Here is a 23,988-nt window from a genome sequence, read left to right as displayed (position 1 = left end):
TGTTATTTAATATTAGCTATTGGTTTCACATAAAAACGCAAAAGTTTCCGCGTTATTGTGACAAAAAATAAATAAAAAATCAACCAGCTGGAGATATGTAAAAGGTCTAAATTCGTATTTATTAAACAGTGTGTGTTTGAATTGTGGAAAACTAAAAGTGAGACAAAAGAGGAGATCATCCAGTAATGGAGGGATTAGAAATTTGCTGTTTAAGTTTCTAATATCCCCTCAGACTTTGACCTCTGCTCTGTTTCCTGCCAGATTTTCCATTAGTTGTTGCGCCTGATAAGGAGCTGTGTGTGTGTAGACAATAGCACCAATAGATTGCACTGACAATCCATTGCCTTATAAGAATGCACGGCTTCGAGGTCATCCGGGTGAATCAGCAGGTCAAGGCACATGTGAAACAGGCGGCCTTAAAAACGATTTGCAGCTCTGTGCAAGACATGGTCTTTGACGATACGAGGTAGTACATCAACTGCACCTAAAAATTCTTTGTCAAAGGTTTTGAAAATACCCATTTATTGAGATTATTTGATGGCTGTTTCAGGAGATACAGAATCTAACATCAATCTAACAAAACAGTGAAAGTTAAGTTAACGTTAAGGTCCCTTTAGCTCTATCTATTCTCAGAGAAAATGAAGCTTAAATCCCCTCTCTCTCCCGGTGATATGATTCATGGTTTGTAATGTTGTGATGTTTTGCTTTATGTTAAAAAATTAATAAATACAGCGTTACATCCCCCTGCACTTGCACCAGCCAGTGTTGGTGCAGAGTCACCACTCTCTTGCTGCTCGTACTCGCCAGCTGTCATTCTTGTTGCCAGGATTTGTCTTTTGATTTATTTTATTGAAATACACAGTTTATTTTTCTCTTATGCCTGGTCTCCATTTTATGTTGTGGCTATTAAGCTGAGTCGTAAACAACTTATATACCAATCAGGCATAATATTATGACCACCTGTCTAATACTGTGTAGGTCTTCCTTGTGCCTCCAAAACAGTTGTGACTCATCTGAGAATGGACATGGGCCTTCTGAGGGTGTCCTGTGGTGTCTGACAACAGAATGTTGTTAGTGGGGGGCCTTTGGGTCCTATGGGTTGAGGGGAGGGGCCTCTGTGGATCAGGCTTGTTCCAGAGTATCCCACAGATACTTGATCAGGTTGGGATCTAGTGAATTTGGAGGCCAGGTCAACACTTTGTGCTGTTTTTCATGTTTTTTTGAGTTGTTCCTAAATGTTTTTTGTGTGTGTGTCTGTGTCAGGCTGCATCCTGCTGGGTGTAATGAGTGTCATTGTTATGGGGTGGGAGTGCCTGGTCTGGTCTAGGTGGGTGGTACATGCCTAAGTAATATCCACATGAATGAATGCCAGGTCAAAAAGTTTCCCAGCAGAACATTGAATTGTCACAAGATGGTCAATGTTATTTACTTCTGTCAGTGGTCATAATTCTGTGGCTGATCGTATATTTACAATATTATTTCAATTCAAGTCAATTCAATTTTATTTATATAGCGTCAATAACAATACAAATCGTCTCAAGACGCTTTACAAAAACCCCGCCTGAAACCCCCAGAGCAAGCCTGAAGGCGACGGTGGCAAGGAAAAACTCCCTTTTAACAGGAAGAAACCTTGAGCAACACATTTTCTCATGAGATGTTATCCTCCATCTTCATGGACTCACCTCTGTAAAATAATGTGGATTATCCTCCACATGTCCCGATGCACACGCCACCATCCTGAGCTGAGAGTTTCACATGGTAGAAAGCTGCTTTGAATGAGTCACTGTTATAAATGTCAGCAATTTACCCAGATGAAGCCATGAATTCAGATGGAAGTGACTCCATTATGTCAAGCATGGGTGAGTCCATGAGTCCATACGTGGACACTTGTCAGCCTCGATGCTGGGTGCAGGCAGCCTGATGGACACTCTGGCCGACATCGCGCCAACACCATCTGCCTGATGCTCACACATACACAACGGACACACTTCACGGGCTCCTCTCAAATGTTACCTTGGCAACACATTTTTCGGCGTTTTTCTGACAAAACTGAGTTTCGTATCTGAGTCGCCACGGTCTTGAGCTTGATGTTTGCTGTGACCCAAATCTCTGATCAGTCAATCAGCTGACACGCACGCTGCTAATTTTGTTTTTGAAAGTTCGGCTTTAATGCCACCACCTGACTCATCTTTTCTCAGCTCAGTTGTGCTGTTGTTAAATCCCATTTGTGTAAGTGTGTCTGTTTTGTGTCAAAGCTGAGTCACCCATGGTAATATCTCATTAGAAAGGTTGACATGACAGAAAAAAGGGACAGTTATTTTTTTCCTTCAAATAAGATGATGTCACTTTATTTCATCAAGCGATACTGAAACGACTCTCAAGTAGCAAAATATGGGACATTATTAATCTGGTATTTATTTACAACAATTATAAATAAAGGTAACTTTATACAAATAACATAAGACATTAATCACAGATAATAATCACGGGTAATCTTAGCACTTAGGGATCAGCAGGGGACACATTTGTCAAAAATAGGAGCAAAATGATAAGGAAAGAGAAAATAGGATATAAAATAGTAATGTCTTTGTTCAAAAACACACAGAAATGAACAAAAAAATCACTTCTTCTCTCAGTTTCCATCAACAGCTCTGTGACGCATGTCCAACAGACCGAAGCATTGCTTCTATAAGAAATTGTCCAGTCCATTACAGAGGCTGACAAACTGAGCCGCACAATCTAGTTTAGGTTGCAACATGTGGACTGCAGTGTAGAAACACCTCTGGTCCTGGCAGTGTGGAGGGCGGATGCGATCACAGTGAGGTTTGAACCATCCGACTTTTAGCCCTTCACAAGCAGGCTTTCCTCCATCCTTGTGTACAGATTATGTTCTCAGGCCTGTACCTCGCTGCCCTGCTCAAATATCTGGTGCTGGATTAACCGTCAGGCTCCTACAGTACAGACAGATCATGGCAGGACTTGGATTTGAGCCAGAACGCCACGTTGGGGTTGTTCTTCGCTACTATCTTGTCAAGGAAGCGTTTGGCCTTCTTAGGAATGCTCTCACGTCGCGTGTTATAGTTCGTGTGCTTGCGGCGCTTGTTGGCTTCTTTGGAGTCTCGGCGTAGACGCAGCTGACGCACTATGCCACGGAAAGCCTCCCAGACGTTGTGCTGCATGGCGGCTGAGGTCTCGATGAACTTGCAGTCAAACACAGCAGCGCAGGCACGACCCTCTGAAACAGAAAGAAGAACATAAAGTCAGGGATCTTCAGCTTCACATAGGAAGAAAGCATCTAAACTCTGAACGTGTGTCTCCTTACCATTTACTGGCACCTCTCTGCGTCGCACCAGGTCACACTTGTTCCCCACCAGGATGATTGGCGTGTGCTGGGCAGGGCGGAAGCGACGCAGGGTTATCCTGAGCTCTGAAGCTCTCAGGAAGGAGGCCCGGTCGGTTATGGAGTAAAGCAGCAAGTAGGCATCACCTGTCTGCATGTAGTGCTCCTGAGCCCATTCACTGTCAATCTGCAAAGCACACACAGTTAGATAAAGGATGCAGAGCACAGGATGTACAGTGTGGACACTAACAGGCTGATGTGATTTGTATCTCACCTCTGTATCCCATGTGTCAAGCAGAGTTATAGTTGCAGGCTCTCCGTCCACTTCAATCTCCTTTTCACACACTTCATCTGAAATTAAACATTTTATTTTAGTAAAAGCTGAGATTTATTGTCCAGTTGTTGAGAATATTAAACATCACGACACCTGTATTGTTGGAATAACTGTTGAATTATGTTAATGAAAAAAATGCTTTATCTTACAACCTTGTCTTTTACGTAATGTACATTTTTTGTGTCACTTAAAGAATTCCTGGATTGATCAATAATGAAATGAAGAGAGATTTGTAACATCAGTAGAAGTCTCAAGAATTATCTTTCTCTCACCTTCACACGGCTCGCAGTCATCACTTTCCATGCTGTCCGCTGCCCCGGCAAAGATGCTTGCGAAGGCCGTCTTACCGACTCCGCTCGCCCCTAACAGCACCACCCGGTACGGGCTCCCCGCTTCCACCGGCTCCCCGGAGGAATCGGTGGAGATGACCGAGTCCGAGGACGACCAGCTCCCGCGGCTTCCGTCCGACTCCCCGGCGGAGCTGTTGCAGGACTTGGAGCGGGAGATGCAGGCGGGGACGCGGGACAGGAGGCTGTCTGAGAGCAGGTGGCTGCCGGGGTCGCAGATGCTCCACCGGTGGAGCTCGGTCTGCAGGCGGAGACTGTGACGGCGCACACTGGAGAGCATGGTGCCGCTGTACAGAGTGGCGCTTTAACTTCTTTACCGCAAGGAGAAACCCCAAAATGAAAGAAGACTACTTCTTCCTTCTTCTTCTTCTTTTTTAAAAAACAGATGGCCTTCTTAAATGTTGTTTCTCATGAATCAATTGCGCCTAAATGTCTTAACTGCGTCCTAAAATCCTAAAAAGAACAGTGAAGTAAGTAATCTTCATCCCTACTGCACCTCAGCTACCACCACCTCAACAAGTCAGATCAAACCAGATCAAACAGTTTCTACGACACATCAGTGTCATCATTAAAACACAAAGTTTTCTTCGTTCTTCCAAAACGTTTGATGCGTAAATCCCGAAGCGACAGTTACAGCTGCGACGTTCCTGGTGTGTCTGCGGCTTCTTGCCTCGGTGATATCCAGCTGAGAGCGAGTCTCTAATGCTCTAATGGGGTTTCCCTGTAGTTTATATAGAGACAGAGTCGGGCGGAGGGGGGGTCACCAAAGTGAGATGTAGAGTTGGCTGTTCGTGATTCATGCGCGCATGGTCAGGAAGTGGGCTACTGCCTGACCGTGCGCATTTATACCAAGGGACCGTGCAAAAGAAATAGAGCTTTTTAAAAAAAATAAAGAATATAAAGATTTGGTATGGTTATATGACATCTGATTAATAGATTTGATCCTTTATTGTAAAGTCCGTGGGCTGCACACTGTGCAAATCTGCAACTTAAAGTATCTTGCCTGGATTTAGTATAATTTATTTGCACCAATGGTCACAGTTCAGCAACAGCTAAAGTTAAGAGTTTCTTGTCCTTTACTTGCATTTCTGAGTGGAACATTTGCCCTTCCTAAATATACTGTAATTGTTATTTATTCTACAGATTCAGATTCTATGCAGACCAATGACAAGTTCATTTACACGGAACCCTTCTTATAGATTAAGGAGGCTGTAATAAAATGACATTCATTTCCTTTCTATAGCTTTATTAGATGTTTGAGGGGGTGGGTATGTTTAAAATTGACCAGAACAACTACGTTTGGGTCTTGATAACATCATTAAAAGTAAGATAGCACAATCTCAGAAAAAAATTAAAAGCTACAGGTGTAATAAATAACATTAAAAGGAACATTTAGCCGTCATCTTTACTGTAACATTAAAGTTACTAAATAAACAAGCATACGATTATTAATTAATTTATTATATATTTCAGTTTTGAAATCAGGAATTTGCAACACAGAGATGCAGCTGCTTTGGTCTGAAGGAACGTCCTTGAGAAAACCAGAAAGAGCGAGAAAGACAGATGAAGAGAGATAGATGGAACATATATTTATTTCTAAATTAGATTGTTGTTGTTTTTTCTACTGTGTTTTCTTGCCAGTGAACAAAATTTTTATTTTGCCGGTACAGAAAATAAGATACATAAAAAAAATCTAAAAGTTGAAGAGATGGGTCCTTGACACAATGTATGTTGTTCTCCAATTGAAAACCTTTTTAACTCACTACAGAAGGTCATGTCTCAATATTTTTTTCCCCCTTTTAGGTTTCAACTTGTGTCCTTTTCATTTTAAAGGGGCCATCTGTAAATTCAGACATGGCAACTGTTTCAGACATCGAGGGTGTTTCTCTGGACTCAACATTCGTGCATTGTTCTCTCCACCTACACTCCCAGCAGCGTGTGCAACAGGGGCTCTGTCAAGTGGAATACTGAAAGAGGGGAATTACAGACCTAGAAAGAGAAAACGCACAGCATGCCTCGATGGTGCTTCAGTGTTTTCAAGGCCAAACATCCATTTAGTGTTTCAATCTTCAGCTGCACTTATTGTTCAGACAATCTCTCATATCATTTCAATGCAAAAATATCCAACATGAACTGCATCCTGCTGTTCACTGTTGAAATATCTCTGCCTCGCATGATTGTAAATACAATATTGATAAGGTTTGGTGTTATTCGTGTTTGAAGGATCTCAAACCTCTGCCGCTCCCTGTCCAGACTGGCAGATGATTAACAGACATGTTACTATGAAGGCTGATAAAGAAGGGATAAATTAGTCCCAAATCCTAATTTTTATGCTCTTGAGTTTTACTGCAAAATATTTCATACTGAAAAGACATTTTAATAAATGTACTTAAGTAGCCTGCTTGGATTAATTGTTCTAAGACATTTGACAGGCATGAGGTTCATACCAAAAAGCTTAAATAAATCTATATAATTCAACCAGGATGTGAGCTACAACTTTAAGGGACATATTCAAGACAACAACAGAGACACTTTCCTGTCTTCCTAGAGCTGATACTAAAGTGAATGCTGTGTGAGTGTGAGGGCCCTGTGGTGAAAGATACAAGGTGTGGCTCAAAACTGATAACCGAGTTTGAAGAATGAACACACTGGCAGATTTATCAGCTGTAAAACAATATCAGTCATGCCCCACATTATGTTCAGTAGTGTCCTTTCATCGTCAGAGGATGTGACCTCACAGCGTCCTGCCAGAAACTACTGAATAAAACCGTTGAAGAAGAGGCTTAGCATCTACTGGCACCGGCGCGTTGTTAATGGAAACGACCGGTTGGTGTTTTGTGAATGACCTGTCTAAAAATGTATACAGAGAGTCCAGAGACGTCCTGTATCGCATCATTCGGCTTTCAAACATCAGCTTGCCAAAGCACTTTGTATGTGAGTGAGCGGGTCGGCTGAGAGCAGCCAGGGTTATTACAGTAATTGTGGGATTATGTTGCTTTTTCGACTGTTGTTTTTCAGGACTTCTGTATCGGGCTGCAGCCTCATCTGGTGGACCTGCTGCTGTGTATTACAGCTCTGATCTGATCCGCCTGACAGATGATTGGGCAACATTAAATCCTTGTTAAGTGCTGGAGCGAGACCAGGGTCAGGAGGAGGGGATGTGCTCTGGATGGATGCAGATTGGCAGGGAAGTGTTGTCGTCTATGGATGGGAGCTGAGGGAGAAGTGACCTCTTTCTCATTTTTCCCTTTAACTGAAAAAAATGTTTCAGAAAGTCAGCCAGAAAGCACACGTAGAAAAAAACAAAAAACAAAGCCGTACTTGCAGAGAAGAAGTTTTATCGCTTTCTTTCTCCAATGGAAAGAATCGCTGAGAGTAATTCTCTCTTTTTCAGCCTGTTCACACCCACACACATTCACACCTAGAAGTTGCCCAGTACAACCCCAGACTGATCTGATGGCCACTTTCGTGTAAAACAGACATCTCAGCTTATACGGAGAATGAGCCAAGTGTTAAGATTAATTTCAGACATACATAGTGTCTCTTAGAACAGTGTGAAGAGTCTAAAGAACAACACGTCACGTTCAAAGTTCAGTCCTTCAGTAAAAGCGAAAGTTAAAGCACCTCCTGCTGTGCAATGAAATGCTACATTCAGGAGCAGCAAGCGTTTTGTCTCTTGCTTGGAAAGTCTGACTTTGAGCTAAAGTTTCAGAAAAAGACAAGTGAAGGTTTTGTTCTGACTGTGGGATTTCAGCTGCAGACCCTGCTTCTGATTTCAAAGCATTTTATTTTGATAGCTAAAAAAGGTATAAAGGAATAGTGGCCATAGTCCGCAACAATGTTTAGGTAGGTGGTACACGTCAAAGCAACATCCCCATGAATGACATGACGCAACGTCTCTCAGGAGAACATTCCCCAAAGCCCCATACTGCTTTCACCGGCTTGCCCGTTTCCCAACATGCATCCTAGTGCCATATGTTCTCCAGGTAAGTGAGTCAATCTAAGTAGTGTAAAAGAAAATGTAATTTGTCGGACCAGACCACCTTGTTCCATTGCCCTGATGTCCAGTTCTGATGCTCATGTGTCCACTGGATGGTGGGAAGAAGGTTGAGAAGATGGGCAGGACGACAAAGCAGTGGAGCACGGTGCAGCCTGCGGTGAGGAGGGAGCACTTGAACATTGTGTAGGTCAGATTGGAAGGCACAAACACCAACAAACGCTTTTATCAGTGGACTACAGCAAACTGAGCTGCAGTTTTCAAAAAGCAATTTTGACGACTATACAGTATCCCATCCATTGACAGGTACCATGATGACAACATCATCACTGTCTCCACTTCATCTGTCATAATGTTATGGCTTACGGGTGTATATACGCAAATGACAACCTGTGATATCTGCACGTTTTGCGAATGTTTGTCTTTGGGTATTGGTGCACTGAGTCTGTATTCTGTTGTGGATCTGAACACATCGCCTGGTTGTACATTTCACTCACTTATTTAATGTATTCAACATATTCCTATAGTTGCTGGATGAGTCAGTCAGTCGATTGCACTAATTGATGACCAGCCTATCAAATGAAGTGGTGCTTAAAACAGATCAGGCCAGAAATCTTTTTTTTTTTTTTTTTTTTTTAGGGCAATAATGACATTTTCATCAAAACACCAACAGTAAGCTCACGTGGCCTCATTTGGACCAAATTCCCATCTCATTACAGTGCACATCTAAGTAATGATTAATAATCATTTGGTATTAGGCGTCCAAAAAAGCACAAGGTGGCATCTCCAAATTGCTTTTTTTGTCCAGTGAACACTAAACAACTAAAGATGTTCAGAAAGTGGAGCAACAAAATGCACCAGTTAAGCAGTAAGACAAAGAGATGAAGGGGTGCTTACAGTATATTTGGACACTTATATATTTACACTTATTAATTGAACAGATTTTAAAATCAAAGTGCGGTACAGGCCGTTCTAAAGCTAAAAACTATAATCCAGCAGTACAGGAGAGAGTGAGACAATATCACAGTAAAAGTAGGGTAATCAATATGACTGTCTACTGGATTCCAGCTAAGTGGTGTTTTTTTTTTCTTTCAGAGAACAGTCTGTTTTTTACCAGTGTAAGATGTTAGATATTAATTTCTCTCTGCAGTCGAGGATGTCAGGATTCTGCGTCAGTAATTAACAGCTAGATTAGTTTGCTTAAACTCAAGTGAGGTGCCACCGACCCTTTTTTATAGTTTATATCTTGAATGCCTATAGACTGAAGTATATTTGCCAGACTGACGCCCTGAAACCACATAATCCGAAACTGATAATGAATAAAATATGAGAACTGTGACCTCATTGAGGGTTAATATGAGGGGCTTGGCCATCCAACCTTTGCAGATCTTCCACAGAGGTCCGGGGATCACAAAAAAAAGAAAACTTCCAATCGGCCTCCCCCCGCAGCAGTAAAAGTCACCAATCCAGGTCTTTGAGCTGTCGTGCTGGGACTCGGCTTTAAAAAAAGGGATTGGCAGTTTGGCCAACAGCGGTTGGTAAGAGCTTTACACAGACAGACAAATTCCACCTCCCCGCACATGGCCCCAGAGACCGTTAGAGGCGTGATTTGGATCAATATTTCGCTGGGACGGGGAGGCACTCGTCTGTCAGGCACGTGTTCAATAACAGTCCCAGATGCTGCAAAACAAAACGTGAATGCCCTGAAACAACAAACGGCATTTCAAACCGCCTGAGCCAAGCCAGGACAGTAGCTGGAGTAAGTTGCTTGGTGACAGTTGCCAAGCCACCACGGTATTCTGTCTCAGATCTCTTTGAAGTCTGGACTCATGGACTTCGAATTGTTGTTATTAAGATGCAGTCCTTTCTCTCATGAAGGATAACTCCTTACAGAAACATCATGAGGTTCACGTTTATGATTTTGTGCAGACTGCCAGAAGCTGTGACATATTTATGTTGCCTTCAAGTAGTTACTCTAAAGCCTCCTTAACTAAATCGCCCACCAACTATAAACCATGATCAGGAGAAAAATACTTAAGTTTACAACTAAACACTTCCCACACCACCAGGAAGTCCATGTTGCCTATGTTTAGACGATAACCAAGACCCTTGGCTCCAGAAATGCTTGGTAATAACAGTCTACAGGTAACATGGAGACAAGACGGCTAATGTTAGCAGCCTCGCTAACGTCTGTAAATCTGTTTTTATGTATCATTATTACACCTGATGTACCCACACTGGTAGACTCTACATTTTACATGTTTTTGGAGGACCATAATTAGGTTAAATGCTAACTGTGTCTACAGGTTTACAATGTTTTGCCTACAGGAGTGGACACCAGCATGGCTATTGTTTGTCTGACCTAGCAGCGGTAACGTAGGGGTGATGAGGCTTGACATTAGCATGCTAATATGCTAAAGTAAGATAGTGAATATTCTATATGCTTAATGCCAACATTTTGGCAGTGTCATTGTGAAAATAAGTTCACAAATTAATTAGGAGTTAATACGTTTTAGTTTTTCTGGAATTTTCACCTTTTCATTTGATAGCTGATGGTGAAGAGACAGAAAAGAAATCCAGGGGAAAGACGTCATTAACAGATAGGTCAGCAACTGGGACTGAACCCAGGACAGTGTGTCATTTTAAGGCAAAATAACACAGGTTTAAGTTCTTCAAATTACTTGCATGTTCTTCTTTTCTTAGTCTTTTTTGACTAAGACTTTTTTAAGTTGTTAACAACAGTATTAAGTTTAAAGCACCATCTAAAGCTACCTCTAATAGTAGCTATTATGGCAGCAGCCTTTCATGAGACTCTAAAGGGCCTTTATCGGAGCCCACACAAAAACGAAACAAATAATATATTATGTAACATGCAAGGTTCATAGCAGAAGACTTTGCCGGAGGAATTGCACTGTTTAAATTCACACTGTGGCCACAGGGAAACAGCAGGTGTCTGCATGATCGCCAAGCAGCCTCCAGCACAAGCGAGCTACAACGGTCATACGCATAAAGGAAAACCTTAATATCCCACGCTGAGACCCATTTATTACACAACAGTTGCTTAACAATCACGCACAGTGGCAATCATCAGATAAATAATAATTACACCGTGCAAAGAAACACATTCTGTTGGAGCCCATTCAATCTGACAGACCCGACCACAAATCATATGTGAATCCAGGGCACACACGCATCGCACACACTGAAACTACAAGCTGTAACTCCCACGCAGCAGCTTTGTGTTGAAGAGCATGAACAGAGCAGTGCCATCCAAAATCATAGACTGAGCAGATCGCAGTATGGCCCGCTTCTGGGACCCGGCAGATTCACTTGATGCTAATGTGTAAGTTCATTACATAACCAACTGTGTGACATTTAAGCACAACAATTCAAGCTAAGCACGTCTACTCTCCATTGTCTTTATTCTCCTATCTTGGGATTCAGGCCAGGATGCACACTCACCATTAAAACAAATGTTAGAAATTAATTCTTGTTAAGGTCGGGTTGTATACAGTCTCTCCATACCACCAGGCAAACATGAAAAACGTAAATCATCCAACTGAGTGGTAAATATTACCCTAGAAGTACCTCTCTTGCACTGTCTTATCTGCAGAATGTGGATATAAAACACACCTGGCCGCATTCATTAACTCATCTCATAGGCTCTTCTTTCCCCAGGAAGAATTTTTCAATCATTAACAAATGTTTAGCTCATTAAAAGCCCGTTTATGTTTCTTTTAAATGCCATTTAATTTTTAAATTGTACAGAAAATGTCTTTGAATAAATGAACAAAAATAAAAATAATAAAACTATTTAATTTAAAACAGTTGGAAAGTGTTTTGTTGTTGTTATCACTTGTTGAGTGTTAGTCATAAGGTGTTATCAAGGCTCACAAAGCCCAGAGATCCTGAAGACAAACACGTAGAAGATATTTGTGTGTGCGAGACAACACAGACGGCTGAATGAGGGCGTTTACGGCGCTGCGTGGGAGATGGTGGTCTGGAAGGCGAAGGTGATGTGTTTTCGTGCGTGATCGAGGTAAGGGTCTGAGAAGGTGTGCGTGTCACTGGAGAAATGTCTCCACTGCATGAGCTCAGACATGCTGAGATGCTTCTGCGCCGCCCCCTTACGGTCACCCTGACGACCAAGTTGGCACGGTCTATCAGACACGGGCTCCTCCTCCTCTGCGACGGCTGAGAACGAAGACAAAAAGGAGCACATGTGTTATAAGGAAACACGGGTCCGGTCATGTACTGGTATGTCATGTCCACGAGCCTACCATTAACTGTGCCATCCATGCTGCAATCACAGTTCAGTAGGTCATGAGTCAGACAAGGTGTGTCCGAGAGGCTGAAAAGATCCCGCAGTTCACTGGCGGAGAAACTTGTGTGCTCTGCTCCTTTTCCCAAGTCAACCACAGTCCCAGAAAGCCCCTGTTTGGATACCTGTCTCTGAAATATACGCTCCTCAATGGTTCCTGACAGGTAACGACACAGACGTCATGTTAGTATGAACATGCTGATTTTTCTGGCTCTTTATGTGTATTTGTGTATTCTTGCCTGCAGTGAGAAGACGGTAGATGTGCACAGTCTTCTTCTGTCCGTCTCTCCATACCCGTGCCATGGCCTGGACACAGAAGAGAAGGAAAAAAGTTCAATGGTGAGTGACACACAAACATACAGTGCCATCTGCTGGATATGGATTTACTGAACACAGGGGTGCACTGGTGATGCACTAATGCAGATGTTCATAGATTTCTTACAACAAACCAAAAGCTACGAGTCAAATGGACAGACAGGTAACTCACAATTTAGCATTATCAAATTCATTAAACTGAAATGACACATCTAATATAAAATCCAGTGTTTCAGTTTCCATCTGTCCTCTGCACCACAGTCCCATGATCATCTTTCACATTAGCCTGAACAAGCCACATTTAACAGGCTAATGTAACAGAATGTGTTGGAACATAAATAATAAGTCATAATGACAATGTGTGTGGACAAGATAAAAAGCCTGATGTAACTCAAGACATGTGCTGGGTCAAAGAAAGCATTGTTAATAACTTAGTTAGCTTTGATTGTGAGTGTCTTGCCTGAATGTCGTTGGCGGGGTTCCAGTCGATGTCGTACAACACCAGGTGGGAAGCACCGATCAAATTAAGTCCCACTCCGCCGGCTTTGGAGCTCAGCAGAAAGAGGAAGTTCTGAGAGTAGGGGCTGTTAAAACCATCAACCAGTCGCTGCCTCTGGCCTGTGGGTGTTTGTCCGTCGAGCCGGCAGAAGGTGTAGCCCATGTGTACACACAGGTCCTGGAGCAAGTCAAGTGTCTGAGTGTAGTTTGACACCACGACCACCCTGCAGGGACGCACGTACTTTGTCAAATGTGGAGATGCGAAGTACACACAGACAAAATTACAATCATGGTGACGCAAACACTTGACGGTCTCTAGCATACACACACACCTGTCTGAAGCGCTGAGCTGTCTAATGGCAATCAGCAGGTCTGAAAGGACCAGCAGTTTTCCGGAGTCAGCAGTGTTGAGTCCTCCTGAATAATAAGATTCTGGGAAGAGATCTGCAAGGCCCTCATATATTGAACTCTCCACTGATCCATTGTCTGTTCTCTCCTGCAAACAAAATAACACAGTACTAACAGTTAAGACGGGGATTCAACCAAATCCCCAATCACTCAGTCAAACACGATTATATTAATAATTTATTTCCTGAGAGAGACACAAGTTTCCCCAGCCAACTCATAAGAGAATATAACCTTGACAGTGCCGTGGAGCAAGCTGGGGTGGTTACAGAGCTTCTTCAGCGCGGTGATGCAGGCCAGGTGTGTGTGGGTTTGAGTGGAGCCCTGAAGGCAGGCTCTGAACACTCGATGCGAGAGGAGGTGCCTGTACAACTCGAGCTGCAGAGGGGACGGCTGGCAGAACAACGTCCAGTCGAGACGAGGAGGCAGGTAGCGGTTGATGATCTCCTGCGTCCGCCTCAGGATGAACATGCCAGTTAGGCGAGAGAGTTCAACAGCTCGCTCCTCTCCCAAATCTCTCTCCTCCTGTTGGCGGAAGCAGATATGGTTTTTAAAATATGAGAAATCAATTTGACCAAAAGAGAAAGGCAAAGAAGGGCTATCAATACCTCTGTGCAGGATGGCTGCCTGGAACGTAGGATTGGTTCCTCGTACACTTTCCTGTAAGCGGTTGACGACCCAAGAATCCCTGGATTAACAAACTCTATAATTGCGTAGAACTCTTGCAGGTCATTCTGTACTGGCGTGCCTTCAAATCACAGGGACAACTTATTATAAACCTTTGCGAGACAGATTTCCCTCAGAGACTCCTTAAAGATTTCAATCTCTTTCAGTCACAAGAGTATACCTGTAAGTATGACTCTGCGAGTACAGCTGAGGCTGCTGAGCGCTGAAGATGTTTTAATGCTGCTGTTCTTCAACCTGTGGCCCTCATCACAAATTACAAGGCCAAACTCGATCCCCTGTACCTGAAAACAAAAGAAACACAGCATCAGGGCATTAAGATTTGTTAGTAATGTGCACGCTTGACTGTGAGAAAGGAGGGGAACATACCTGCTCCAGGCAGCGCAGCAGCATTTCGTAGCTGATCACAAGAACGCTGTGCAGAGGGGATAACACGAACTGCTCTATCCTGTGGTCCTAAACGTACAATGTGATAATTTATTATAATGATTTTAAACGTGCTTGATTAAGAAATTACACTACACTACTGCCGTGTGTTTATGTGTGTCTAGTTTATGATGACGTTCATGAAGGTTTTATACTGTCTTCCAGATGTTTTATGTGTTGCTTTACAAACTGAATCTAGATCTCTCAGTCTGTCAGAGATCTGTGTTCTTAATCTGCCACCGTGTTGCTTGACATCCTCGGAAATAAAAAATAAAATAATGATAATGATAATCTTCACCTGATCCACGGTAAAAACACTGATTCTTTCACGGCCCAGCCACTTGTTAAACTCTGCTCCCCAGTTCTGCACTAGGCTGCCGGGTGTCACCACCAGGACACGCTTGGCAACTGGTCTTCCACCATATGGTCCCTGCTTGAGCAACGTCCAGGACAGGGCAACGCTCTGGAGAGTCTTCCCCAGACCCATTTCATCAGCCAGGATGGCACCATATCGTCCTACAGCTCTGAAGCAGAAACAGAAGGATCCATTGGTAAACCTGACAGTGGCTCTTTAATTGGATCATATATGTTATACAAGCAGTAGTCTCACCGCATGCCCATGACACACTCATACAGAAAGAGCAAGCCGTCTCTCTGGTGGGGTCGCAGGTGTGTGGTCAGGTACGGATCAACCACGACATCAACCACAGGAAGACCTGACTTGTTATTAATCCACTGATGGTTGGGAGAGGGGCGAGGCATCACCAGCGCACCTAAAAAGAACAACACCAAACTATGATTAAAGGTGTTAATTTGCATTTTCATATAACAGTGTTATAATTTAGCGTAAATACCTGGAGCTAGTGGGTCATGTCGAGGTCTGCAGGTTGGTTCATCCTCCTGTCGAGCGTCTGGACGCTCTGCCCTCCCCAGCATCGTAGGGGGACAGAAAGGTTTGGATGTCGGGGGGCGACATGGAGGTGGAGCAGAATTTGCGTGCGCCTCATTTTGTTCAGTTTGGACCTCCTGGAAACAACGCCCCCTGGCAAAGTCGTCAGAAGAAATGATCCCCATCACCTCCACCTGTTTCCCTCCAATCATCAGAGTCTCTCCCTCAGACAACGAGGCCAGCTCTGACACCTTGTAGCCACTACCTATAACACAAACATCTATCAGGACCATGTAGCATATTTCACTCCTCTTGAAGTGAGTTTACTATGATGTTGCCTGTAGATTTTGCTTTGTTCGTGAATATTTGGGTCTTTTACAAGTTGTGATGTAGAACATTCATGCTGACATGTCAATAACAACATAAAACAAATCCATTTCCACAATTCCACTACCAAATGTATGAACAACTACGAATGATATTCTCCAATACAACACAAGAATAATTCAGTCGGTTTAAACAGTCGCACTATTTTTCTTCACGGTGGAGGTTGCCTCCTATCTTTCACTTTTTTGATTGTGCAGAATCTGACTGGAACTTCAGTACAGAGCCATCAATAATTCCCATTACAGTGCAAAAAGAGGAGCATCAGTCACATGCACTGTACTCTACTCATAAACAACTTTCAATGCAACATACTGCCTTTCACATCTGATAATAAAACTTGTCAGTGACTATTACAGAACTACAGAGAGTACTTTATAAAGAAAAAGTGTATGAGCACAAATGGCTGGTCTTACCTTGATGTGTGTGTACTTGTGGTTACTAAAACATCCCTGTTGTGTGTGGTTGTGTGGTGCACAGAGGACACTTATCCACAAACATAACACTTATTACACTTTGTATGATACTGAAAACTCAAAAGAACTTGAAGTGTCTCTGCCTCACCCTTTCCAATATCCTTCCCCTCCATGTCTTTAAGCGTGACTGTGCGTCCTCTTGTAATCAGCACTGCATCACCCTCCCAGCGCTTATGTTTCTTCTTACTGGCTTTACACCACACCACACTGAAGTAACGCACTCCGTCCTGACTGCCGCCAGAGGCTGCCGCAGAAACACAGGGTGAACGTGCAGGAGGCCGAGGGGTCTGAGGAGAGCAGGGCGTCGACTGAGGGCCATCATCTACTCCTGTAAGACAAAAAATACAGCAGCTGAACACAGTGAAAGACAAACTGTATGTACTGAGACACAAGTCAAACAGGCCACCAGCAGAGGCCGCTGTTGCACCAAGTCTTCAATAAGCAAAACTGTTATCTCACATGCATCCTCAGGCCTGAACCTGAAAGTGAATCTATTCATTGCAGAATATACAACATGTCTGACAGCAACAATGCAAATGATCATTTGTGTTCACCACTTTAAAATAAAAATAAAAAAGTAACAAAAAAGTATACACATGTGTTTGAAACCCATGTTTCTAATAAACACAAAACCAGACAACTGTTCAACACAATTGTGTTTTTTAATAGAAAAATGAGGACAACTTGTCAAAGAACCTGACAACACTTGTATACCAACATCACAATGCAATCAATGTGGTACTCACATACATTAAATAGCAATAACATGAGAAAACCAACACCACCTCTCCCTTCTTTTCACTATTTGAGGATTTGATCATTTTTGACTTGTTTTTATCAGCAGATCTTGAAAATTGTTTTCCAGTCTTGGCATGTCTGAGATAATCGACTGAAGTGTTCTGAAGCTAGCTTAAGAGATTCTCTTTTAAAATCGTCATACTAAAAGATGTGATTTCTAAAGATCATTCCTGTCGAGTTTATCTCGTCAGGTTCTGACACCCGCCTGATTAGTTGGGCACTTCCTTTAAACATAATCAATAGAACATTTCCTGCAGCATTTTTCTCTCCTGACGCCTCTGTGTATGATTACAGTAAATACTGTGATCAATCCAACAATTAACACTATCCTAACATTGCTACACTTACATACTAATGGCAGATCTAGGCAAGAGAAGCACCAGTATGGTACATATCACTCAATTCGACAAACATTCCCTTCGAAACGTGGACTTTCACATTTATTTGACCCCTTCTGGCCAATCACAGTGTTGTTGAGCTTTTACAGGTGTTTTTTTTTTTTTATGCTAAGAAGCTTAAACAGAGACCAATGGCAACGTAAGTCAGCATCATTAAGTGCAACGAGTGCACAGGCTATCTGTACGTGTCTGTACGAGGCACTGTGTTTCCAAAAGAAATTCAAGTTCCAAGCGCCAAAGCTTTTCCTCAGGGCTTCTCCCTTTCTAACACTGGCCATAGTTGTGCGTGTTCATACTTGTTATAGAGGAACTGGCAGTCCGTGTCTCAGTCGGGCAGCCTTTAGTTTCTCCACTTTGATCTTGGCTTTCAGAAGTTCCTCCTCCAGTTGCTGCTTCCTCTTCAGTCCCTCCCTCTTCTCCTCCAGGTACAGGGCGACCTTGCGGTGATTGGCCAACACCAGCTCGTGCTCCTCTTTGGCCAGGTGTGGACGAAACCTGTTGGGTTCGTGGTGAGGGTAGATGTCGTTGGGGTAGAGGTCGTGGTGTAGTGGCAGCGGCGAGGAGGAAAGGGGGATGTTAACAGAGGACTGAGAGGGAGACAAGGACGCTTCGTAATCCTGGTCACTGCCCAATTCTTGCTCCCCCTCCGGCTCCTGGCCTCCGTCCAGCCCTGGCGCTGTGTGCGTGGGGAGGACGGGGAGGTCTGGTGGTGGTTTAACATCCTCTTCGTGGTTCAGCTCGACCACCTCATGGGGGACACTTGGGACAGCTGCTGAGTAATCCTGGAGTCCCGCCAGAGAGGAGCTGCTGCCAGGATGTTCAATGGGAGAGTTGTGCTTGCTGTATATTAATCTACAAATGGGAAAAAAGTGATCGAAATTAGTGATCCTGCAGTGCTTAATTGAGCTTCTACATCTTGTTTATATGAAGTGTACGGAGGCCTATGTTGGTGATACTGTTCATTAAATAATTCAGGTGACAAGTCAGATGTGCCAAGAAATGTGACTGACTACAGACTCAGCTCACAAGATGTTCTTGTTTTTCTATTCCTACAATTGAGGCATAAATAGTTATGATTTTTGACTTGTCTTACTCTCCTAAACCAGTGTCGGGATATTCACACAAGCAGCATTACAACAGTATATCAGCTCCTCCTCTCCATCCTCCTCTCATGGTTGAATCAGTATCATTACACTGTTTGGAAGATGCATGTCTGTGCTTGACTTTCCTGCGACTGCTGTGCTATCCTCTCAGTTCTGTGTTAAAATGTGTGTTGTGCTGGTAGGTGTAAGTCGCACTGTACCTGCGCAGTGCCTGGTCCTTCTCGTGGATTGGCACATGGTGAAACAGGTGAGGGATCATCTCCATAATTCTCCTGGTTGGCTCAGAGATGCTGGCCCTGTACTCTGGCTGGGCGTGTCTCCGTTGCATCACTTCCTGTTTGGCTGACTCCTTCAGCCTCTTGTAGAGGGTCCTGAGGCCCTGAGCAGTGCGATGGGGCCTGTCCCCTCCCAAGGCATTGTACTGCTCGGCCACGGTGTCCCAACACTTGTTCTTGTCCACGATGACGGCGTGTTTGTTGGTGTGCTCCTCCAGGATGCGGATGTGAGGGCGGACCAGCTTCAACAAGTCCAGCTTTTCGGAGAGGGTGAAGTTGGAGGAGCGAGCTTTACCCACCATACTAGACAGAAACACGGAACTGGACTCCATCTTTTAGCATAGCGGACTCACACAGACTAAGTCGGGCCTATGGCTGTCACCCTTCAGCAACCAGACTCAGTACTGTGGCTCCTCACTCCTTCCACCTGTCTGTTTTCTTTCCCTGCTGCTCTCCTCTCCTGGTCCACAGTGACACTAACACTGGTCTAACTCCCACACATGTCTCATCTGCCTTCTTCCTCTCCAAATCAAACATAAGCTGTGACTAACAAGTACATGGATTCACACACTACTCCTGGACTCCCTCTCAGCTACGGTGCAAAACAAAAACAGGCTCTACTGCACACAATAAGAATCAGGCTTAACTAGGCCAGCCTCGTTTAGGCCCCCGCCTACCGCGGAGGGCTTTGGATGAATTCCTCCCAGCTTAGGCTGACGTAGCTAAGCCGCTTAAGCCCAGCCCGACCTACTTACAGCTCGGTCTCTCTAAACCTCATACCAAGCACAGCACAGACACTGTCTCTGCAACATCAAATACACGGCAGCTGAGGGGCTCTGAATAAAATGTAAAAACTGCTTTCAAAGCACCACATTGTAGGTTGTTATTGATCAGGAGTCTGTCCTCCTAAAGCGAGAGACGCTTGGATATAGCGCCGGCTTAACTAACTGTGTGTGGGGGAGGGGTCTGTGAGCGCGCTGCGCATGCCCGTCTAGACGGCGCTTCTGCCCGTGTTGTTTGATGAAGGCGGACAATAAAAACCTCAACTCTGAACCTCAAACACTGATTAAAACACGTGGTCAGGGCGCGTGGCGACAGCCGTGCCGAGCCCGGCGCGAGGAGACAGAGGCACTAGTTGCTCTGTGAGCAGGACGCAGCGGCGGTGGCGGCTCACTGATCCTGAGCACAGTCCTAATCTGGCCGCCGCTGCCGCTGCGCTACCTCGCTCATTAGCATAATGCTGGAACTGCTGTCACTCAGCCTCGGTCCGTCTGGTCTAAAGTCCGTCTTCAATGACTGGGTTATTATTAGACACTGATTGAGAGACGGCGCCGCTCTTCTCAAGCCATTACTTGTGGGGAAAATGCGTGAGAAACGTGCAACACGAAGGGAATAAGAGAAGCTGATTCACGCCGCTTTTCTCGTGTAAAATCCGCTCGAACAACGTGTTGTGAAGCCGTGGGTATAGTGTTAAAGAATCGCAGTGTGCAAGGATAAAAGTTACGCGCGGTTAGCACTTGACAGAAAAAGATATTTGTGCTTCTGTAGGACGGGATTTAGAACAGGAGATTTAGGAAAAGGGTTTAACAGCATGTTACCTGAAACATGCTGTTAAATGAATCAATATCAATATGAAAAATCATATTTTAGATTACCAAACATGCTTACGCTGCCTTTTAACATGTATGTGAAGGTTCTCGGTCATCCAGGTCATGGTATATCCAAAAAAGCGTTTTAAAAAGGCAGCTGGACTTGTAAAGTTTTTAAGAAAAGACGTTTCACCACTCATCCGAGTAGCTTCTTCAGTTCTAGGGGACTGGTGGGAAGTCTGAGGTTTAAGTTTCTGTTTGTGTAAACGGCAAGAAACCGGTGCAGCAAATTTTCATCAACTGGAGACTGTTTGTCCCTGTCGCCTTTTCCTATGAATGGTGCTCTAACGACTCTTGTCCATCAGAGGCTCCAGTCTCAAGGTGTGAATGAGGTTGAAACTTTTTGGGGACAGAAGTTAAAACTGTATTGTAAATAGATGGCAGATTAAATCTCAGTCCACTTCCTCTGTTTAGAGAAAGTTTTTCCAGTCTGACATAGATGGCTTCCTTTACTCCTCTTTCAGTTGCCTTTTTTAACACACTTTTTTGGGTACAACACGAAGGGAATAAGAGAAGCTGATTCACGCCGCTTTTCTCATGTAAAATCCGCCCCAACAACGCGTTGTAAATCTGTAGGTAATGTTAAATAATCGCAGTGTGCAAGGATAAAAGAGCAACACGCAGATGCTTATGCTGCCTTTTAACATTGAGACTTTATTGGTTGAGCTTGTTTTGATTTAGCAGACAGCAAATTAATAAGTAGCAGCCACCATGAACAGATAAGTTGTTATTCATTCGTGGAATAGAAACACTACCTTGCAAACTTAATATATTAATGATCATTAATGGAATAAATATATTTTATATACCAATTCATCCCTGTCATTACTTCATGTCTTTTTTGTGCAATATTTGGTGCCTTTCTTGATACCTTACCACTTCAAGCCTCTAGTTACATTAGTTGGTTCTTTCAAGTTTTGGTTAGCTACTGAAAATCTGATGCAATATGTAAATATTTTTTATACCACAACGTATTTACTTTTATATAGTTTCTTGTGTCTACCTTATTCTATTTTTTGTATCCTTTTGTATCTTGCACTGTTGTTCCCTGCCGCTGTAGCACCCTAATTTCCCCACAGGGATAAATAAAGTCCATCTTGTCTTTTATCTTATCTTATCTTAAACTTCTTAAACTTTTTAAGCATATACAGTACATGACAAATGAAAAACTACTCACCATTATCTCGTACTGTAACAGACACAATTATCGTACTGTAACAGACACAATTATTTATGTCTCACCTGCTGGTTTTTCATCCTCCGTACAGTCCCCTGACTGATATTTTGTCTCTGCCTCATTTTCCTTACTCTCTGCTGCACCTAGAACGCGAGCCAGAGCCTTGGACAAGGCTGGAGCAGCGCTGGGCTGGTCAGTGCAAGGTGTTTTACTGACAGCTGGTGCTGCAAGACTTCTCTGGATCTGCAAGATAAGAGAAAGAGAAATTTAAGTTAAATAAAATAGTGATGGAAATCAAATACATACTGAGGGAAAAAAACCAACCTTATCGAGTGCATTGACTATGCCTGGTTTAGAAGCCAGAGGCTTGGATTCAGCCACAGGAAAGGATGTAGATGCACCAGGTGGCACGAATCGAGGCTTTTTCACTGCATTTCCCAAGAGCCGACTGGGAGCTCCTGAACGTCGCATTCTTCCGGTGGCAACACACAATACTCTGCATCGTGAAGACAGGCAGTGATGAATATCAACACAATAATTACCACTGGTAAGTATAAGTTTCTTCCTAGAATACAGTCTCATCAATTAAATCAGTGCCTCAGAAACTCCTGTGGATATTTAAAGACACTGAAACAGAAACAGAATTTAGTTTTAATTAAAGACTAGTGTGTTCAGCCTCTTCTGACTCTGTTTGTTCTGTAATAATTATACAGTGGCCCTATTGTCAAACCTTTGTGATGTACAACTCAGGAGGTGTAGACCACTGTAGCCTTCCCAGTACATAACAACATATGACCGTACAATATTTTGTGTGGGGTTTTATTTCCTGAGAAAATAACTTATGACAACTTTGGTAATGAATCAACTTATGACACATGCACCGAGCTCCATAAACGCAACAAAAAAAAAATTTTTTTTTGGTTTGTTTTTTTAATTTTATGGAAACAAAACTAAAATGCCACATTGTTCAATCATACCCTTCTCATACATGGAGACTGTGAACAATCATCTAACTTTGGGCTGCTTGTCTGTTTCCAGCATCTCTAAATGTCTCTAACATGGAGTCCCAGGATAGCTGCTAATTATCAACTTATCAAGATGCTAGCTTGATAGCTACCTTCACCTGTTACATGACTCTAGGAGGTTAGCAAGCTAGCTAACAAGTTAGCAACACACAGCCCCTAAACTCGACTGTAACGTTGAATGACTGCGTGTTATACATACCGTGAGGAGCTAAACGTTTGATAAAAACATTTCAGATCCCAAGCTGTAACTCAGTTCCGAAACAAATCGTCCTTCCTCTTTTCTACAGTAACTCTCGATCCGGTTCGGTTTCTCCCGCTGAATGATGTGAAGAATCTGATTGGTCGAGCCACTATAGGGGGCGTGGCCAAAACGAACGGAGTGCGTTTGGTTTTACCGTCGCTACAACTCACTGATCACGTCCCATAGAAACAGTTATATCCCCCTACGACCCCCTGAGTTTTAGCAACCCGTCGATCCCTGTGTTGTAAATCGATTTCACCCAGAAAGTTTCTGACCTCACTTCACCTCAGTAATGGCGTCAAGAATATGATTTATCTTTAAAATCACTACTAGTTGTTCGCTGAAGTCATACCAAGTCACCTGATGATCAAACTAAACTGTTGCACTGTAAAGTAATTAAAGTGCATTGAGTCATGTACTGCAATTAAACAGGATTATGAGATACCTTGCAGTATTTTGATTAATGCAAACTATTTTTAGAGAAAAAAAATGCGAAATTTATTTGACATATATAATGACAAAAGTTTACATTGCTACGACTAAACCTTCTGTATGAATCTATCAGTAATTCTTATCAAATAATATATTATTTAATATAATTTGCACTTTTCCTTTTCACACACAAAAGTCAATCATTCATTCATTAAAATCTGAATTGAAGATTTAAGCAAAATTGAGTATTTTAAGGTTTTGGTATTGCTGCTGTGGTTAGCACTGATCCCTCACAGCAAGAAGGTTCCGGGTTTGAATCCATCGGCCGACTGGGCCTTTCTGTGTGGAGTTTGCATGTTCTCTCTGTGTCTGCGTGGGTTCTCTGCAGGTACTCCGGCTTCCTCCCACCATCCAAAGACATGCTGGTTAGGGTCACTGGTGATTCTAAATTGGCCGTAGGTGTGCGTGTGAGTG

At 43.2% G+C, this 23,988-nt stretch overlaps 3 protein-coding genes across 4 annotated transcripts; all 3 read right to left on the bottom strand.

The window, feature by feature from the left end:
- Positions 1–2,579: 2,579 nt before the first annotated feature.
- gem (GTP binding protein overexpressed in skeletal muscle) lies at positions 2,580–4,301 on the bottom strand (the record flags this gene model as incomplete). Its single annotated transcript, XM_084556511.1, has 4 exons — positions 2,580–3,235; positions 3,323–3,527; positions 3,615–3,691; positions 3,947–4,301. The coding sequence occupies 4 exons, from the start codon at positions 4,299–4,301 to the stop codon at positions 2,952–2,954; spliced, it is 921 nt and encodes a 306-aa protein (XP_084412637.1). The 3' UTR covers positions 2,580–2,951.
- A 6,584-nt stretch (positions 4,302–10,885) lies between these two features.
- On the bottom strand, positions 10,886–23,431 carry rad54b (RAD54 homolog B). 2 transcript variants are annotated; one of them, XM_084557945.1, is made up of 16 exons: positions 23,041–23,431; positions 22,141–22,312; positions 21,882–22,059; positions 16,505–16,744; positions 15,522–15,821; positions 15,278–15,440; positions 14,966–15,191; positions 14,611–14,697; positions 14,405–14,525; positions 14,166–14,305; positions 13,792–14,082; positions 13,485–13,648; positions 13,115–13,376; positions 12,579–12,645; positions 12,299–12,496; positions 10,886–12,212 (listed from the first exon to the last, which is right to left on the bottom strand). In XM_084557945.1, the coding sequence occupies exons 2-16, from the start codon at positions 22,285–22,287 to the stop codon at positions 11,992–11,994; spliced, it is 2,805 nt and encodes a 934-aa protein (XP_084414071.1). In that variant the 5' UTR covers positions 22,288–22,312; positions 23,041–23,431; the 3' UTR covers positions 10,886–11,991. The 2 variants fall into 2 exon arrangements, with proteins under 2 accessions (XP_084414071.1, XP_084414070.1); XM_084557944.1 differs by having other exon boundaries at positions 22,141–23,431.
- LOC311497623 (fibrinogen silencer-binding protein-like) lies at positions 17,055–19,555 on the bottom strand. Its single transcript, XM_084557947.1, has 2 exons — positions 18,916–19,555; positions 17,055–18,464 (listed from the first exon to the last, which is right to left on the bottom strand). Exons 1-2 carry the CDS (start codon positions 19,320–19,322, stop codon positions 17,912–17,914), a joined length of 960 nt encoding a protein of 319 aa, XP_084414073.1. The 5' UTR covers positions 19,323–19,555; the 3' UTR covers positions 17,055–17,911.
- Positions 23,432–23,988: the final 557 nt, after the last annotated feature.

Source organism: Chelon labrosus, assembly GCF_963514085.1.
Source record: "Chelon labrosus genome assembly, chromosome: 12".
Lineage (NCBI taxonomy): Eukaryota > Metazoa > Chordata > Actinopteri > Mugiliformes > Mugilidae > Chelon > Chelon labrosus.
This window is presented reverse-complemented; position numbering and strand designations above follow the sequence as displayed.

What these genes read in the sequence shown, in the direction of transcription:
- rad54b (XM_084557944.1), bottom strand. Translation starts at nt 22,398, where the DNA reads ATGAGACTGTATTCTAGGAAGAAACTTATACTTACCAGTGGTAATTAT. An exon ending in ACATGACCCACTAGCTCCAG is followed by an intron (nt 15,441 to 15,521) that starts GTATTTACGCTA and finishes TGTTCTTTTTAG; the next exon opens with GTGCGCTGGTGATGCCTCGC. An exon ending in GAGTGTGTCATGGGCATGCG is followed by an intron (nt 15,192 to 15,277) that starts GTGAGACTACTG and finishes TTTCTGCTTCAG; the next exon opens with AGCTGTAGGACGATATGGTG.
- LOC311497623 (XM_084557947.1), bottom strand. Translation starts at nt 19,322, where the DNA reads ATGGAGTCCAGTTCCGTGTTTCTGTCTAGTATGGTGGGTAAAGCTCGC. An exon ending in AAGGACCAGGCACTGCGCAG is followed by an intron (nt 18,465 to 18,915) that starts GTACAGTGCGAC and finishes TCCCATTTGTAG; the next exon opens with ATTAATATACAGCAAGCACA.